We start from the raw sequence: 19,193 nt of genomic DNA on the forward strand, positions 1-19,193 counted from the left end.
CAAACCCACCAGGACTCCCAATCTCCCAGAGAATGAAGATGTTACTTGCTTCCTATCAAGGAGTTCTTAAGGGTCTCCAGGAAGGTTAAGCTCTTTCTCATCCGAGTAATCCATTTGAAGAAGACAGCATTATATCTGACTCTATTCTTTACAATTTATTCTAGAGCCTGGTCTGCCATTCATAGTGTCTTTTGTTCTCATCCCTGCACCCCGAGCCTCCCAGAAGCCTGACATGACGCAAACATGAGAAATGATGGGAAGAAGGCCCAGCTACCCTCCACTGTGGTGAGGTCAGGGTCACAGTCAGAGTGATTCCCATCACCCTTCATTTACCTTCAGCCCCGATGGACACCAGTTTCACACCTTTGCTGGCTATGTAATCCAAGGCTTTGTTGACATTAGCAATTTTGTGGAATCGCATTTTTCCTCGGTCAGGTTTGGGCAGCCTTTCCCCTGTTGGATGAAGAAAGAACAGCGTAGACACAAGAGAAAGTAACCCCCCTGACACGGAATCGAGATGCCAAAAGTCTGACTCCATGCTTCCTTAAATGGAATTAGTTAAGTGACTGTTTCTGATGGGTCTCTGGCTTCAGTAAATCATAGTACAGAGGGGCCAAGAACCAAAAAAACTTTCAAGACCAATGGACCAGCGCGGAGCCATATGCTTTTCAGATCTGCTGGGACAGTCTGGTTTGGTCTCCAAGCTGACTTACAAAGGAGTACAGACGAAAGCTGGGTGGTATCCCAGAAGCCTTTGGAGTGGTTGACCAGTTATTAGAGGAAGTCATGACAGCCTGGTCCAAATCACAGAAGTGGCTGCCAGGACTCATGGCAGACACCTGATTATGAAGATATATGGATTAGGTCAGCCTTGCCATCATCCTCCCAGTCACACTTCTCCGAGGGTGATCCCTTCTCTCATCCAAAGTCTAAACCAGCCAACTGAAGTTCAGGGCAAAACATAACCCCTCTGGGATCTGAGCACATGTTTTCAGAGTTATGCCAACATGTATACTGGCTTTCTTCATGAAAGACAATGTCTGGGAGGTGCAGTCGCTGTGCTAAGAGCCAAGTGGGCAGCATGGTGGGTAGTCGCAGACATGTGATTTTTTTCTCTTGTTTCAAGATGGGCAGTGCAAACATTATTTTAATAAGTCCATTTTAAACAGAATTTACTCCTTTTTCAGAGTAGAAAAACAACTCAAGGCAGATTACTCTTTGGAAAGGTGTTCTTTGCCAATAATACCATGTTCTTGCCCAGCCAGGTTCAAAGGGACTTCTGATCCAGCCACCTCTAAATAGATGCGTATCTAGAGCTCACACGGACGTGCAGGGCGAGGTAGGACAACTATGCAATGCCCAAGACCAACCTGAGATGACTTCCAGAAGCAGCATGAGCTTAAGGCCATTCCTGAAATCTTCCTCGATGTTCTCAATCTGGGTGCCAGCTTTCCTTAGGTGGGAATTACACCAGGCAGTGAAGGTCTGCAACAAGAACCAAACACTGCTTGGCACAGCCCCAGCAGCCATCAGCCACCCGCCCCCCCCCCACCCCAACCTCCACACACACAACACTCAACATCATACATATTCTGGGGGCTAAGAGGTTGGAGTTCCTTAGGTCTTCTAGAGCAAGCAGACTGAATTTTGTGGAAAGAATGACTTGAGGCCTAAAAGTAAGATTTTAGTAGTTTTCCCTTTAGGGGCCAAAAAAAAAACCCAAAAAACAAAACAAAAACCCACATATTTATTTAATATAACCACCCTGAGAGATTTCTGCCTTCACTTTAAAAAAGTACTATGTTCACACCTATGCCTTCACCTTCTGAAAATTTCCTGCTTTACAGGAAACACAGTAAGAGTGTGTTTCTTCCCTGCATACAACAAAAATAAGCTTGTGTGCAGAATGGATAAATAATGTTTAAATAATGTTCATAATGTCTTACTGTAGAGCAGAGGGTGGGTGGTTTTGTGTAGTAGAAAGGCAAAGAGATGAGGGACCCAAAACCACTAATTATCTACATCTTAGTTTATCCTGAGCGCACAACAGTGTTAAGCTAGTAACTAAATCAATTAAACCAATTTGCAGATAGTCGATCATTAGAAATAATGATAATAATAATAATAGTAATAATGACCTCATACTGGCATATGCCAGGTCCTGGGCTAGACCCTGGATTTTTTTTTTTTTTTTTTTTTTTTTTTAGACCCTGGATTTCAAAGACAATTAGAAACAGTCCTGCCATGGACTTTCCATGTTAACATGGCTTACATGTTAACAAATTATGAAGACAAACTTCAGTGGAAAAATGGACTATGTATTAAGTGGCATCCAAAGTCATTCTGTTTATTTTTCAAGCTGCTTTTAATTTGGCTTCCACTTGTGTACTATTTCCTGCCAAAACCATTTTAGAAGGGCTTCTGGCAGCTGCTGGCTAAGCATGCAAACTGTCCCCTTGTGTCACAACAGCTGTGGGGCTCAAGAACAAAGTCCCCAGCATGTTACTCTGCGAGGAGATACACAAATAGGGTCCGTGTTAGAGAGGAGAAAACAAATCCCTAAAAAAATAGACAGCTTCCATGCAAGGCCACAAAAAGAGTTTCCATAAAAAATTATGTTCCTAAAAAATGAAGATTTTTCAACTCTGACTAGCAGTCACTTATTTCAATAAATATGCGATGGCATTAAGTTTGATGGCAAAAAGAGAATGGAGGCATTTTCTTGGACATAACGATAATTCATTTTATTCTGAGGGCCTAAAGGAATAATTATTTCTCCTAAAACACCTCTAAATTTTAGTCCATTCTAAACAGAGCAGACACTCGAAACCATATACTCTGGTATATATACCCCCAAATGATATGGTAGCCACTAGCCATGTGTGGCTATTGAAGTGTAAATTAACTAAAATTAAAGAAAATTTAAAATTTTAGTTCCTCAGCTGCATAAGCCACGTTTTAAGTGCTCAAAAGCTCTCTGTGGCTGCCGCTACTGAGCTGGACAGGGCCCATACTGAACATTTCTATCATCACGGAAAGCTCTATGGGACAGAGCGCTCGAGATATTCAAACTTTGGTGTTTGAAGCTAAGATTGTTACAAAGAGTCTGTCACTTATTCATTTCAATATTAATTTTATCTATTTACTTTTTGAATAGGTAATGTGTTTCCGTAGCTCAAAATTCAAGTGCCACAAAATAAAAAGTGAAAAGTGTCCATCTCTTCTTATTCCCAGGTACCCAGTTCCTTTCCCCAGAGGGAACACATTCAGTTTTGTATATTATCTCTTCAAGGATCTTCAATACATATATACACACACAGATACACACGTCTTTTTTTGTCCTCTAATATATATCAGAGTATACACAGTTCTGCACCTGGATTTTTTTCTTTTTTTTTTTAGCCATTTAAAAAAATATAACCTAGAGGTCATTTCGTATCAGTACAGATCTTTCCGTTTTATGGCCGCATAGTATTCTGCTGTAGTGCAGATACCACGTTTTATGTGACTAGCTCCCTGTGGATGGACATTTAGGTTGTTTCTAGACTGTTATCTTTCAGTAAAATACAAGTTAGGCCCCGTTTTCAGCAAGCAAAACTACTTTAAACATTTTTTTTAATTGACAATACTAAGACTAATTATATACCTAAACTTTTGGGAAAGGCATAAGAAAACAGGTTGTGACTTTTAAAAATGGAATTGACAAAAATAATGGTATAAAATATGTGTAGAGTCGCTTTTATTTAGATTCTACTTTAAAATGAGCAACTACTGCTAGTACAAACTATCTTATCCTGTTACCATGTTACTTAAGTCCCTTCATAATAAAAGTATCAGAACACTTCTGGATATAACCCCAAAGCTGCTTGTGAGATCAATACAAGCTTCCTGACCCCCTTAGGAAATACAGGGGAAGTCTGTTTGATACTACCTTTTTATAGGTATTTGCACAGTGAAGGTAATTCACCATGGGTGATTATTCCTTTGTGCAAATCCAGAGAATGAATTTAATCTAAAAAGTCAATTTATTTAGTTAAGTCTAATGAAGTGTTCCTATCTTTAACGAGTGCTCCTAAGAGCCAATGAAGGTAGTAACTAACCAACTTAAGAAAAAAGACCCCAACAGCTCTAGGATAATAGCTTGCAAAGAAGCCAGTGCACTCTGAAGAGGAATTTTAAACTTTATTGGAATGTTTAATTTTCATTCTATTTACAGTGTTAATTACCATGGCCTATGGAGAGTGCTCTTATGCGTTTCAATCATCTGGGGTTTCTGTGAAAAGCCTGCTAATTGTGGAGGAGACAAAGCAATGAGGGCAAAAGCAAAACATTTTACCTGAAGGCTTCTTTGTGGCTGGTCTTGCTACTTGAGAATAATATGCACCTTTAAAGTCCATGGGAACTAAATCTTAAAGGGTGAACACGGAATGGAAGTAGGTCCTCATGGCTTTAGGGGCAGGCTCCTTGGGTCAAACCAGACTACCAAACCAGATGTTTTTTCTTAAGAGAAATGGTGCTCTGTGAACCAGATGCAGCCCACCAAGGAAAGAGGCCACAGGGTCCACAAGCCATGGCTCAACCCAGAAGCTGCTCAGTCACACATAAAGTTCTCCAACCTCCCCTCCTGCTTCCTCTACCTCTCTCCTGAAGAACACCTCACTCTCTGCTCCTCTACACCTAGGGATAAAACCCAGTGCTTTCTGCAGCTCGAAAATAGCTGCTGCAAAAAACAAAAAACCTTTCAGAGCCATACGAAGAGAACCAAGATGGGACGCCACAGATCCATGTACAGATGATCCTAGTTGGACTTAACAATTTTTTAACTTCACAACGGTGGGAAAGCCACTCACATTCAGTAGAAACCATACTTGAAATTCTGAATGTGTATCTTTTCCCAGGTGAGCACAGGGTACGATCCCTTCTTGTGATGCCAGGCAGGAGCAGCAGCTCCCAGGCAGCTGTGGGATCATAAGGGAGAACAATCGACACTCTTTACCAATATTCTGCACCCATACACAGGCCTTCTGTTTTCCACTTTTGGCACAGTATTATTCAATCACGAGATAGACAACACTTTATGATAAAACTAGGTTTGTGTTAGATGCTCTTGCTCAACTGCAGATGAACATAAGTGTTCTGAGCACGTAGGTGGGCTGGGCTGAGCTATAATGTTCGGTAGGTTATGTGTCCTGAATGTGTTTCTGACTTAAGATATTTTTAACTTACAATGTGGTTATCCAGATGTAACCCCATCATAAGTCAAGGAAGAGGTGTACTTCCAGAAGAGAAAGGCTGATATTTGTAGTTCTTATCACCTTCCAAAGAAGCTCACAAGAAAGCTAAGGGAAAGGATGTTCAGGACATGCGAGAAAAGATGGAAAGGCAGTGGAAGGCGTGGTCTCTACATGTATATTCCTCAGACGACAAGAGCAAATGTCAGTGCCTCTTCCTGAAACAAGGAATCACAACCCCTGAGGCACTGGCCAGGATGGTGGTCCTATGGGCACAGACTGGTCTCCCTGCCCTGGCCATGGCACTGCAACTCTGCAAGCAACAGGATACAAAGGAGGTAAAGGCTGTGTTTCTGTGGCTTGTAGTATTATGTTTTCATGCAGAAGTCTGAAGGATGCTCAAGCTATCCACAGTCCCTCCTCCATTATATTCCTGAACATAATCTAGAGGCCCAGAAAACATTCCTCAACACCCAAAACATGGGAGTTGACAACAATACCAGCTGGAGGAGTTTCCCAGGGGTATCGTTAGCAAGGACTGTTAGTCTTGTACACTGGCAGGTGAGTCCATTCCTTTTTTCCTGGAGAACTTACTGGCAAAGTCCCTAGTCCACAAGAACCATAAGACTATTTTCTTTCTCTAAGTCAAATCTAGGACAATTAGCACAGCATGCTTAATGGCAAAAAAAGCACCATGTCCTTATTGGCATATTGAGATAAGCCTGTGTTACTGAATGATATACAAGGTTAATTAAGCCTATAGACATAACAGCCTACATTGTGGACTTTTCCACAGTGAGAAGGGAAAAAGGTCATTTAATCAAAATGAGTAATAACTGTGGTTATTTACATAACACAAGTTCATACCTCTACCTGGAAGAGATTATTGCCCAGATAAAGACAAAAAAAAATCAATTTTGAGTCTGACACTCAATCTGAGTCCATTTCATGATAATTATTAATTCTTTCAGCAATAAGGTTCTAAGCCTGGTCTGTCTCCTGTAAGACTAAACTGTTCAATTCACTATTCTATTTTCTTCAAACAAAAATATGGCAAGACAACATCTATAAATTTCCTTTCTACTTTTTAAAACTAGCTTTCCCTCTGATAATAATGACATAAGATACTAATTTCAGATCACATTTCCTGAAATGGGTACTCAGAAAAACTTATGGGGTTTTTCTTAATGAAGTAGAACAGGGCCCACTACACCTGGGTGGCTCAGTGGTTGAGCATCTGCCTTTGGCTCAGGGTGTGATCCTGGGGTCCTGGGATCGAGTCCTGCATCGGGCTCCCTGAATGGAGCCTGCTTCTCCCTCTGCCTATGTCTCTGCCTCTGTGTGTGTCTCTTATGGATAAATAAAATCTTAAAAAAAAAAAAAGAAAGGGGATCCCTGGGTGGCGCAGCGGTTTAGCGCCTGCCTTTGGCCCAGGGCATGATCCTGGAGACCCGGGATCAAATCCCACATCGGACTCCCGGTGCATGGAGCCTGCTTCTCCCTCTGCCTGTGTCTCTGCCTCTCTCTCTCTCTCTCTCACTGTGTGCCTATCATAAATAAAAAATAAAAAAAATTTAAAAAAAAAAGAAAGAAGAAAGAAAGAAAGAAAGAAAGAAAGAAAGAAGAAAGAAAAGAAAAGAAGAAAGAAAGAAAAGAAAAGAAAAGAAAAGAAAAGAAAAGAAAAGAAAAGAAAAGAAAAGAAAAGAAATAGAACAGGGCCTGCTGAGGGCTGGGACATTTGGGCAGAGGCACAGCATGAAGCTCAGGGTGGGAGTGGTGGAAGTAAGGTCTGCAGCAGCTCTTAGCTTTCAAGCCTGCCAATTACAACACAGCATTGTCTGTCAGATCCAAAACAGTTTGGGGGCACCGTGAGAATGTTCTGTGATTTTGAGACTGTCTATAGCTTGCTTTCCTCAGTGAGGAAAGGCATCAAGGGGCTCGCCGCATCGACCCTCGCCTATGTCCTGTGGGGTGGGACAAGGAGGCCCCAGGTAAGCAGCAGCAGTGAGCCCCAGGAGTGGGGGAGGACCAGCCTGTAGTCATGGCTCAGAACTCATTCTATTTCTGACTCTGACACCATGCAATTATTTGTCCTTCATGCCCTGACACCTTCCCAGCTACAAAAAAAAAAAAAAAAAAAAAAGAGAGAGAAAGATAATAATTGTCATGATCAACTCCATGAAATAGTTCAAAAGGTTATCAGGAGGAGAAGAAATAGAAAAGCTGGCCAGCCAATACCACCTATCACATTGGTTCTGAACACACTCTCATGTACAACTACGAGAAACTGCTGTGGTTTAAGGTGAATTTCTAAAAATGCTCCATTTATTTTCCTATTTGCAATAATCACTTTCATAGTGTGTTATGCTCCACCTCATAGATTCCTAATTTGGCAAGACTCCTTCTAATCACTTCCCAGACTTTTGAAAATATTTGAAAAGTAAGGAGGTGGGAAGCAGCTAGAAAGCTGTACACATTTGCAAAATCTCCAGTTAAGGCAGGAGAGGAGGCCAGAGCTGTTCCTCTGAAGTTACTGTGATTGTGGCTTTAGTATTTAAAAAAGAGACACTGCCCTCACAAGGAGCAGAGAGCCCACGGCACAGAGAGGCAGAAATTCCTGCCCCACAGGGCAGGCGGAAGCAGAACATTCAGGTTTGCTACAAAGCTTCACAATCCCCTCAGCCAAGAGATCCTGGTCCACATGCCAGGTGAGGACATGCACTAGGTAAGCCACACAATGGGCCCCTCCAGAATCACGTCAGCAGCATGGCCTTAAATGTAAATATTCAGACACATAACCATCTTGTAAAACCATTAAGGATACTCTCTGGATCCGGAAGTCACTCATGGTGAGGACTGGTCAGCATAATCATCTGATCTGGAAAAAATTGCAAACCCTCTAGGCTGCCACGTGCCCAGGTACAACTTTCAAGGAGTCACACAAGATTTGAAAAATTCAACCAGAGAGAGAAGCATGTAAGCACTAAAGTGTTCATTCCAAGGATCCTGCATGTGCTACACCAATTTTAAGATGTCCTGGGAGCCCATCTGGGGCCCTAAGAGTTGCATAACCAGGCATCTAACCGTACGGTGGGCTGCCCTTTCCTTCTCTGCCCACAAATCTCTGCTTCATCTCCAAGATCCTATGTGATAACACAGTGCAGTGTAGTAAGCGCCCCCCCGCCGAGATCAGCAGCCCTAAAATCTGAAGCCTGGCTCTGTGACCCACTCAGCCTCCGGTGTGGGCAGGACAGCTCCTCTCTCCCATGATTGTGGCTTCCCCCAAGGAAAGTATGTGGACCTAATTCAACTAGTTGACTGTGGTCTTGAATGAAAGAGAATGCAAAATATTTCACCAATACAGATGCCATCGAAACCAAAGAACAGAGGTCAGTGATGGCAATTCAAAGAAACCTGAGGTGCTTTGCGGTTTAACTCAAAAGGGAATTAAACCAGTGCATAAGGAGCACCTGGGTGGCTCAGCGGTTGAGTGTCTGCCTTTGGCTCAGGTCATGATCCGGGGATCCTGGGATCCAGTTCCACATGAGACTCCCCACAGAGAGTCTGTTGCTCCTTCTGCCTATGTCTCTGCCTCTCTGTGTGTGTCTCTCATGAATAAATAATAACTTAAAAAAATTAACCACTGCATAGAAAAAATAGCCTACAGTCACAATTTAAGTCTACTTGAGCATAAGAGATACTCCACCTCCAATAACTAAGCATAAACATGCTGTTGCTTAGCACATTTCATAAACTGTTGCCGTATACAGACAGAAAAAGGTGACTAGAAGGTCTGGGATCCAAGAATCCAGAAAGATGCCAGGTCTTCATCTTTGCCTGATTTACCCCAAATATTCCCACTGCTGTTCAGAGGACAAAGAGCATCATTAGCACATCTTAACTTCCTTCAAGGAACAAGGGGTTCACAGCCTTAGTTCTTTTGCCAATAGTGGTAAAGAGGTTTGGCCATGCATTTTTTAACATTCCCACAAGACCATTAATATAAAAGGCTACATTTGAATCAGGACTTGGTTCAAAATACACGAAGTATAAGGAGCCCCGAATCAACTCTGGTACAAAGGCAAATTCCATTACATTCCACTGCAAATGGCAGGCCTACACTGGTTTCTCAGGCCTTTGTATCCCTGCAAGCATACCAATTACAAGTCAAAGAAGCAAAATGACCATAGTAGCATCTGACCCTATCTTGTTCACCTTTGTGTCACCTAAAGAACCCAGCTACCAGCAGGCGTACCTGTATTCACCCAGAAAGAACCAGTACCTATTCAAATTTTCAGTAAATAGTAACAATTTCAAACATTAATAAATTGGAACCTCAACAGTACCAAAGTACTGCTCTTTTTTCTTTTTTAAGATTTTATATATTTATTTATTTAAGAGAGAGACAGAGAGATTGAGAGAGCCAGGGGAGGAGCAGAGGGAGAAGGACAAGCGGACTCTATTCATTCAGGGCACAGAGCCAGACTCAGGGCTCGAGCCTAGGACCCTGAGACCATGACCTGAGCCAAAATGAAGAGTCAGATGCATAACCGTCCGAGCCACCCAGGCACCCCTAAAATACTGCTTTTAATTTGAGTTCCAGGGATACTCAGAAATACAAAATTAATTACTCAAAGTAAGAGGGGAAAAAATGAGGCAGCTTTTTCTGGTTGATTCACCCCCAACACATTCTGCCAGCAAGCAGGGCTTGGGGAGGTCTATGCAAAGTTAGGATACCTGGCAATCTCAAATTGCAGGGTAGGAGAACCCACGAACAGCTCAAGGGGAGCTGTCATTGCTAGAGTCATTTAAGGACGTGGTAAGAGAGTGGGAAAAAATACTGTCAGAAATACCCGGTGTGTGACAGCACCCAACACTCTAAAAATGCTGGTGCAGGTGACTCATGTGTAAGCCGGGGTCTTTGCTTGTGTCAGATAGTGCCTGGAACAGAGTGGCACCAATACTATTTGTTGAATGGGATATGATTTGTCAGACTTTCCAGGACAGAGTAAAGAAGATAGCAGCTGGACTTTTTTTCTTGACTGAAAAAATTAAAAAGACTGAGGAGTTAAAAAATCTGTATCTGCTTAAGTTCCATGTTTTTAAAGATTATTATCATGTCAAACTTAATTGCAGAATCCTTAAATGTTAAAAGAGACTGTAATCTTGCCAAAAAAAAAAAAAAAACCCTTGTGAATAATAAAAGACAACCCCATGGCTGAGGGCATCTAAAAATAGAGTCAGGTTAATGGATGATTCTTTAAGTGGGTAGGTTAAAGATGACTCTGCCAGCACTTGAAAAGATAGTTCTATCCACATCTGGTTTTAATCAGAATTTCTGAACTGTGAATTTTAGGTGTCAGTCCTCAGGCTCATAAGAATAACTACTGTTTAGGTCCTGGGCTGTTAGGAATACATAAGAAAGGTGCTAAAAGCTTGGAGACTGCCTAACAGGGAAAAAATGCTTTTCAGGTTTTTTAACAAAGCCAAATCTAGCCCAGACGGGTTCCAGTTTGAGCAGTGGCCTCTCTGGTAGGTACCATCTCCTCCATAACTTACAGAAAGGATGGATGATTAAAGTTATGGAATTTGGAATGATGTCACAACAGTTAAGGCTAATTTATATACAGAAAAGTCTGGGCTTCAGTGGGAAACCTATTTATCAGTTACCGCACCCCTTTTATGCTATCCTATGACATGTAAGTCACAGATAAAGGAGAGCAGCAAAGGTAATTCTTGCCTCTAGACAAGAAATGGATTCTGCACGGCACAGGGACAATCCTTCCTCCTGGAGAAAATCTTCTGCTTCCATTCAGCCATTTGTTTCGCAATCCCTCATCTATTAATATGTGCCTATTCTTTGGATTTTCTTTTGACCTGCTTGTAACTCCTCTCCAGACGTTTCATTGGTAATGAGTTAAATGACATCTTTAGCATTTGTTCATTTTTTAAATCTGTGTGACAGTCACAATTTGCACCTTTATTTAATAATGGTCTTTGAAAACTTTAGGCTTTCAGGTCTTTCGTCTCCACAGAGGTCAACATTCAAATACGCTTAAAGTATCCACTGTTTTGATCTAAATGCTACTGATTTCAGTGAAGAGAACCAGTAACTGATACACAAGAATGATACACGGAACTAACTAAAGTCTGATTTGCTGATCTTAAGTTATAGAATGCTTCCCTTGTCCTGTGAAAATGACAACTGTCTCGGCTTACTGGATGCCTTTTCTATGTCAAAGCCTCCATTTAAAGTCTGATACGTGTCCCTGTGTTCCCTCTTATCCAAATCACCAGAAAGAATACTGGGTTTGGGCTGAATTATTTAGCACTTTTCCTGTTCCATAAAGATCTTACATTTATCTAGAAGCTAAAGTATTTCCATCTGTTAATTTCCTCCCTGCTCAAGAAAAATTCCCACAAACATTTTATCACCACTTACAGGAGTTCTCTTATTACTCACACTCCTAAATCTTATTTCTCAGCTGCGATTACTCATGTCTTCATCTCTATTATCGGCAAGGCATGTGAGGCAACACAGCAAGGACCTCAACCACTTCTCTGATCTGATGATTCTCAGTATTCATTGCACTGAGCTACCTCTACTTTCATTCCAAGGACTGTTTTAAAATTCTTGAAATGGGTGCCTAGGTGGCTCACTCAGTTGGACATCTGACTCTTGGTGCCAGCTCAGGTCATGATCTCATGGGTCGTGAGATCAAGCCCCAAGTGAGGCTCATGCTCAGTAGGGAGTCTGTTTAAAGATTCTCTCCCTCTGCCTCTCCCCACACTTGTTCTCTCTCTCTCAAATAAATAGATAAATCTTTTTAAAAATTTCTTAAAGGGGCACCTGGGTGGCTCAGTGGTTGAGTGTCTGCCTTTGGCTCAGGTCATGACCTGAGGTCCTGGGATCGAGTCCCACATCGGGCTCACCACAGGGAGCCTGCTTCTCCCTCTGCCTGTGCCTCTGCCTGTGTCTCTGCCTGTGTGTGTCTCTCATGAATAAATAAATAATTTTTTAAAAATTCTTAAAACAACATTCTTATATAAAAATTATAAAGCTTGGGATCCCTGGGTGGCGCAGCGGTTTACCGCCTGCCTTTGGCCCAGGGCGCGATCTTGGAGACCCGGGATCGAATCCCACGTCAGGCTCCCGGTGCATGGAACCTGCTTCTCCCTCTGCCTGTGTCTCTGCCTCTCTCTCTCTCTCTCTCTGTGTGTGTGACTATCATAAATAAATAAAAATTAAAAAAAAACTCTAAAAAAAAATTATAAAGCTTATTTTAAAAACCTTTTATTAAAACAAGCTCTAGCATTCTCTCTTCTAAACAACGGTTAGCAAATGATCTTGATGAAACTCCCCATTTTAACTGTTAAGTGGAAAAAATGAGCAGGTTAGAAAATTGTAGATTATTCCCCAACTATTTTAGGGCTGGAAGCATATGTTAAACTAACCAAATCAAGTATCTTCAGAGTCAAAGTCTCAGTCATTTTTGCTCTAAAAGTTAAAAAAAAAAAAAAAAAAGTGGCAAGCTCAAAGAACCACATGAAAGCTCTCAGTGCTCAGTCATCTAAGCTTAGAGCAATCCCTAGGCCATGAGCCTGACTTAGCCACTGGCCAGGAGTTCTGTGGGGTCACACCTGCCTCCCCCAAGCTGGCACAAGCTACATGGAGAATTCTTCTGAGGACTTTCTGGTAAGCAAGCATTTAAGGCTCCCAACAAACAGCCTTATATATGATTGATCCTGAGCTATGCTTCCCAAAATAACTTGTTCTCTTGGAGGATAATTATGTGCAAGATGTGGCTCTGTGACAGGGCAGACCTAACTGTTGCTTGGTTTTAGGCAACAGCAACATTTATTATACTTTCATTATTCTCTTCTTGAGGATGAATTCAAGCTACCCTTTAAAAAAGCAAAGGGATGTTTCCCTCCTCGGCCCATCCCAGCAACTAGGGAAACAGCTTGTAGGACGTAGACAGCAAAATAAATATCCCTTAATTCAAGTTAACCATACTGTTACTATTTTCAGGGACCCAAATAAATGGCTGCCTACGCAGAGGGATTAAAGCGTTCATTTAGAATGACACAGTTCTCTGTATACACCACATTCCTGCATTGGTATTCTAGACCAGAAGCACAGTTCTAAGTCAGGAACAGCCTCCATCAGGTATGCTACAGGTTCCCTCTCCATATGGGAAAATCTCTGGTTAACAGAAGGGGTAAAAGCTGGTTATTCCCGAAGTTCCTGCTCACTCCACACTGGACGGAACCACGCTTGGATTTCTTCCTTCTAAAAGTTCTTCCCCAGGGCTCATGCTGAGTGGAGAGTATGCACAAAGCTATGTTACGAAGTCTTCATTCCCTGAGACATTTCAGATAAAACATATTATAGTGTAAAATTCATAAACATATTCTTACATACTATAGCATAAAGTGTTCTGGTAGACAATATGGCCAAATGTTAACACCAGTTTTCTCTAGATTGTGACTTTTAAAATTTTCTTATCCATATTTTTCTGTAGGGAATGTGTAGGACTTATGCAAATATGTATCTTTAAAAAGTAATTCGGGGAAGTATATACAATTCGTTAGCCTAGATTCTTTGGTCTTCGTGGCTATCTATAATTATGCTGGCTAGTTTTATATCATTAATCCTCCATATTTCTCCCTGAAAAACAAAAACTCAAATTGGATATAATCAAGCAAATCTAGATTTCTGAAGTTAATCAATGAAGTGCTGCTTCAGGACTTTTTAAAGTTTCACACTAAAATCCCCAGTTTGGGGATGCCTGGGGGCTGAGCGGTTGAGCATCTGTCTTTAGCTCAAGGCATGATCCTGGAGACCCGGGATTGAGTCCTGCATTGGGCTCCCTGCAGGGAGCCTGCTTCTCCCTCTGCCTGTGTCTCTGCCTCTCTCTCTCTGTCTCTCATGAATAAATAAATAAAATCTTTAAAAATAAATAAATAAATAAATAAAATCCACAGTTTGGGGGCACCTGGGTGGCTCAGTCAGTTAAGCATCTTCCTTCAGCTCAGGTCATGGTCCCAAGGTCCTGGGATCAAGCCCCACATTGGGTTCCTGGCTCAGAAGGGAGTCTGCTTCTCCCTCTCTCTCCTGCTCGTGTTCTCTCTCCCTCTCTCTTAGATAAATAAAATCTTTAAAAAAAATAAAAAATAAATATAATAAAATCCCTATTTCAACATCACATTTCAAAACCCTAATGGAGAAGGTACACACTGTCCAAGTTCTAGGACCACAGAATAGAAGTCATTTGGAGTCTGTAATATCCAGTTACCCAGATACCAGTTACAGCAATAGAACCTACTGTCACACACCAGGTATTTCTGACAGGATTTTTCCTGTTTCCTTACCAAGTCCTTAAAGGACTCCAACAGAGGCAGCCCCATCTTGCATCCAAGTATAAAAACAGGGGCAACCTTTACAGTAAACATGAATTTATCACACAGTAAATATAGTTATCACCACTTCACTCCCAGATTTTCAAGGGTCTGAACATATATAAATATTTAGTGTATATATACTAAGTGTATATATGCATATACACACACTTGTTCGTTTTTTGTTTTGTTTTGTTTTGTTTTTAAAGAAAAAACCCAAACTGCCTGAAGAACAAAGCCAGAGATTTGACTTTGGTGACTGGTCCACCTATTTAAATAATGTTAACTCTTAGTTTTTCAGATGTGCACATATTAATATCAAACTAAAGTGCGAGTCTATACAGTACTAATAAAAACATATAGCTAGCATATCAAATACCAAAAGCAGCATGTATTTCAGAGGGGAACTTGGCCCACCAGCGGGATCCATGGCCCTGCATCCCTCCACACACATGGCTTACTCCCACAGCTCTCTGCAAGAATTGGTCTTCTAAAGGATTCATGAATTAAAAGATTCAGAAATTACTAGACTCTGGTATTTAAATCTGTCACAAAGTATAAGAAATCTCACTTCACCAATATCTGCATTTTTTAAAGTTCAGAAATAAGCAAGTATTTTGAGAAAAGGCATCACTATCCTATATATAAATTATTTGGGTCTCAACATTATTTTAACATTCTCTAAGGTTACCACGTGTAGGTCCTCAGAACAGAGTGACTATAGAGTTGGTGTCTAAACTGGACTACTTCTGGGTGCCTGGGCAGCTCAGTCAGTGAAGCACCTGCCTTCACTCAGGTCGTGACCCCAGGGTCCTGAGGTCAAGTCCTGCATCAGGCTCCCTGCTCAGCAGGGAGCCTGCTTCTCCCTCTGCCTGTGTCTCTGCCTCTCTCTCTGTATCTCATGAACAAATAAATAAAATCTTAGGGATCCCTGGGTGGCTCAGCGGTAGAGCGTCTGCCTTTGGCCCAGGGCGTGATCCTAGAGTCCCGGGATCGAGTCCTACATCAGGCTCCCTGTATGGAGTCTGCCTCTCTCTCTGCCTATGTCTCTGCCTCTCTCTCTCTGTCTCTCATGAATAAATAAAAATAAAGTCTTTTAAATAAATAAATAAATAAATAAATAGGTAAGTAAGTAAGTAAATAAAATCTTAAAAAAAAAAAAGAATAGAGGTCCTGAGAAATGAACAACACATTATACACCGTAAATTTACAAAATGTTGTATGTTAATTATATCTTGATAAAGCTTGGCGGTGGAGGAGGGGATAGAAAATAGATAAGATAAAATGAATTTTTGCCAGGAATGAGGTGGCCTGGATCTACAGCATGTGTAAGGGCCCCCCATCACTTCCACGGCTACCCTAGAAATGCACACATATAAGCAGGCAAGGGCCTGATCTGTGTCTAAATAAAATCGCCGGAAGTAGTCTTGGCAAGACCACCTCTAAAAATAACTTTTCCCCAAGAACCCTTTAAATGTCTGCTCTCTCCTTCCTCTGGCTGTACTCTGGGGGTGGTAGAGGAAATGAAGATGTATCAAGTTCAGCATCCTCAGACATTTTTCCCAACTCCTGTCTCAAACCCAAGCTCACCGTCCAAAGCAGTGAAAACAATGATCAGAGGAACTGAGAGAGAACTAGACCAATAACCCTGAAAGAATTTATAGGGTCACTTCATCAGATCAGTCTGCAGCAGGAGAGAGCTGCTCCTTACCCATGGCATGTACCCTATCAGTACATGGGCTGACTTTACACATGGGCACTAACATAGCAGTGAACCATTTGCAATCATAGGGTGTTAAACGGCTTTTGCTTCTGCCCAAAGTGCTTTGCACAATTCCATCCTCTTCTCGTAGACTGCCTGAAATCTACCTTGAGGGTCCTTCCTGGAAGGAGACAACAAGGTTATTGTCTTAGAAAGATCACCTTTAAAATAAGGGTGATCTCTAGAAAGGCAGGTTTGGGGAATATAATAGTAAGAGTCTGAGAAATCATTAGGAGAATTGGTGGATGAGGGGAGGTGCACAAGCACAGCAGAGGATGGAGGAGGCCCAGATGGCCAGAGGGGTAGCAGGAAGCGTAGGGTTTGGGGTGAAAAGAGAGGAACTCCAAGAGGGGATGGTGACAATTGGCCTCCTTTGAAGTTCTGCTTCATGCTGATTTATTTCAAAATTTTGTTTAGGGAATAAAACACTTGGTGAACATAAAAACTTTTTCTTCTTAGACGTGGACATCCCTGGTAGCCATTTCACCATGTATGCACATATCCAAACTCTTGAAATATATACAATTTTTTGTCAATTATACCTCCACAAAGCTGGGGTGTGGGGAGAAGTATGGAACACCCCCTATGCATGAAACTTGGACTTTCCATGGCCAGCTGCATTCAAAAGGATTCACTCTAATCTGTATTTTCTCTGCTTTGGTGTATGTTTAAAACTTTCTGTTATAGGAAGTTACAGAAAAGGAAAGTGGAATTTTTTTTTTTAATATAAGGTAAAAGGAGCCCTTGGTACTGCCAGTTCACAGTGTGTAGGCTGAATCTCTGTGGAGCCCAGATCTCAGGGAGCATTCTTGTCCACTAAGACATCACGCCTGCAGGACAATAACTGATCTGTACTCTTGCCTCTTGGAGTCCCATCTACTGGTTCCAACAGGGAGTTGACTCAAGTACTTAGGCATCCTGAACTGTGGCTTCTTTTGGAACTGAGTCAGCCAGACCAGCATACCAAAGGTATGCCCCTAATGGCATGTCCTACTAAACTCCATTTAGAGGTTTAGTTAGCTTTCCCTGTGGTCTCTCTTCTCCTCCTTTGGCATTTCTGCTGAACACACCAACTGCTATGATCTGACCTAGAGAAAAACCTGTGCATGACAGTATTCCCCATGCCTCAACATTTAGTTCTCTCATTTTATCAGATGCCCCCAATTGTTCCCATTTAGGAATAAAAAATTCACAGACCCATACTCTTCCACAGAGGCGGTTGGTTAGGGATAAGCAAGAAATTAGAAATACCGACTCCCACACTTCTGCTCTGAGGTGTAGATCCTAAGTATGAGTAGAAAGCAACAACAACAACAACAACAAAACCCAGAAAATGTTTAGTAGTTAACAGCACAGCCTTCAGAGTAAAGCAGCCCAGCTCCAAAATTCAGCTTTGCCACTTACAGACCAAAGGATGCAATAACATCTTTAGTATCTCCACATTTTATAAAGCTCCCATTGAGAAACAGGGTCATGCCTTTGTAATTTAGATTTCTGTGTGCATGGGTTCCAGCTATACTTCCTCACCCTCAACAAACCTTCGACAAGTTACTTAACTTCCCTCACTAAAAAAGGAGAATAATAATACTCTGCCCTCAAGATTGTTGTGAAATTTGAGTGATATAGTATCTATGGTTAAAACAGTAATTCTCAATAAACAGCTGCTCTGCCCCTTTACAGTGAATAGTCTGCGATGCTAAGATTAATATGCCAAACCTCTTCTTCCTCCTTTCCTTAATCCACTACCAAAAATTCATATATTAAAATATCACTTTTATATTGTTGAAATTCTTTTTGTTCTAGTGTTATACTGAAAAAAAAATGTTAAGCATCTATTTCAAAATTTAACAAGAGATCGAAGTATGCAATAAAATAATCAGCCACCTCCTATTTCATAAAATTCCAACAACAGAAATTATACAGTTTGCAAAATGTAAAATGCATAGTTTGCATTTCTCTAATGTCTCTCTGCCCACATCCCAGTTCAATCTAACTCTCACCCCTGCCTCCCCTCAAAAATGTGTTTGTCTTAAAATAGAAAAATATTATCCTCTGTGGGTAATCTCTAAACTGATTATAACTCTGTATGTGTCTTCTATCATTTTCATGACAGATCCTCTCCAACACCGAAAATACCAGTATATTTTTTTAAAGATTTTTAAATTTATTCATGAGAGAAAGGAGGGTGGGCAGAGATATAGACAGAGGGAGAAGCAGGCTCCATGCAGGAAGCCTGACATGGGACTCAATCCCAGGATGCCGGGATCATACCCTGAGCCAAAGGCAGATGCTCAACCACTGAGCCACCCAGGTGTCCCTCAATAATATTTTCTAAAAAGCTTAAAACAAAACATCTGAAGGAGGGCAATAATTCATTTCATTCCCTTAATCATATAAATGATAAAAGAGAAAAAAGGAAACCTATCTTGGGGTTAAATTCTACATTTAGGAGGCACATGCGTGGCTCAGCGGTTGAGCATCTGCCTTCAGCTCAGGGCGTGATTCCGGACTCCCAGGGCTGAGTGCCACATCAGGCTCCCTGTGTAGAGCCTGCTTCTCCCTCTGCCTGTGTCTCTGCCTCTCCCTGTGTCTCTCATGAATAAATAAATAAAATTTTTAAAAAATTTACATTTAGCATAAGATGAAACACATTCTACTGTTTTCAGTAATCCTTACAAATTTTCAATACAGTCTCCCTTAAGAAAGCCTATCATACTGAAATACTGCAGAAGGGTTTTATGCTCTAGACCTGAGCACACCACCACAAATAATTTCTCATAGTTTTTTATTTCCTTTGA

The 19,193-nt window shown here is 41.4% G+C and overlaps 1 protein-coding gene across 2 annotated transcripts in view; it reads right to left on the minus strand.

The window, feature by feature from the left end:
• Window positions 1-19,193, minus strand: part of ACTN2 (actinin alpha 2) — a 66,755-nt gene that overhangs the window by 38,374 nt on the left and 9,188 nt on the right. For both annotated transcript variants that reach the window (XM_072822982.1, XM_072822983.1), the window contains exons 2-3: window positions 1,371-1,485; window positions 334-453 (exon numbers count right to left, since the gene is read on the minus strand). In XM_072822982.1, the coding sequence (XP_072679083.1) occupies window positions 334-453; window positions 1,371-1,485 (235 nt within the window). The remainder of the gene's footprint in view (window positions 1-333; window positions 454-1,370; window positions 1,486-19,193) is intronic.

The sequence above is a fragment of the Canis lupus genome, chromosome 4, assembly GCF_048164855.1.
Source record: "Canis lupus baileyi chromosome 4, mCanLup2.hap1, whole genome shotgun sequence".
Taxonomy (NCBI): domain Eukaryota; kingdom Metazoa; phylum Chordata; class Mammalia; order Carnivora; family Canidae; genus Canis; species Canis lupus.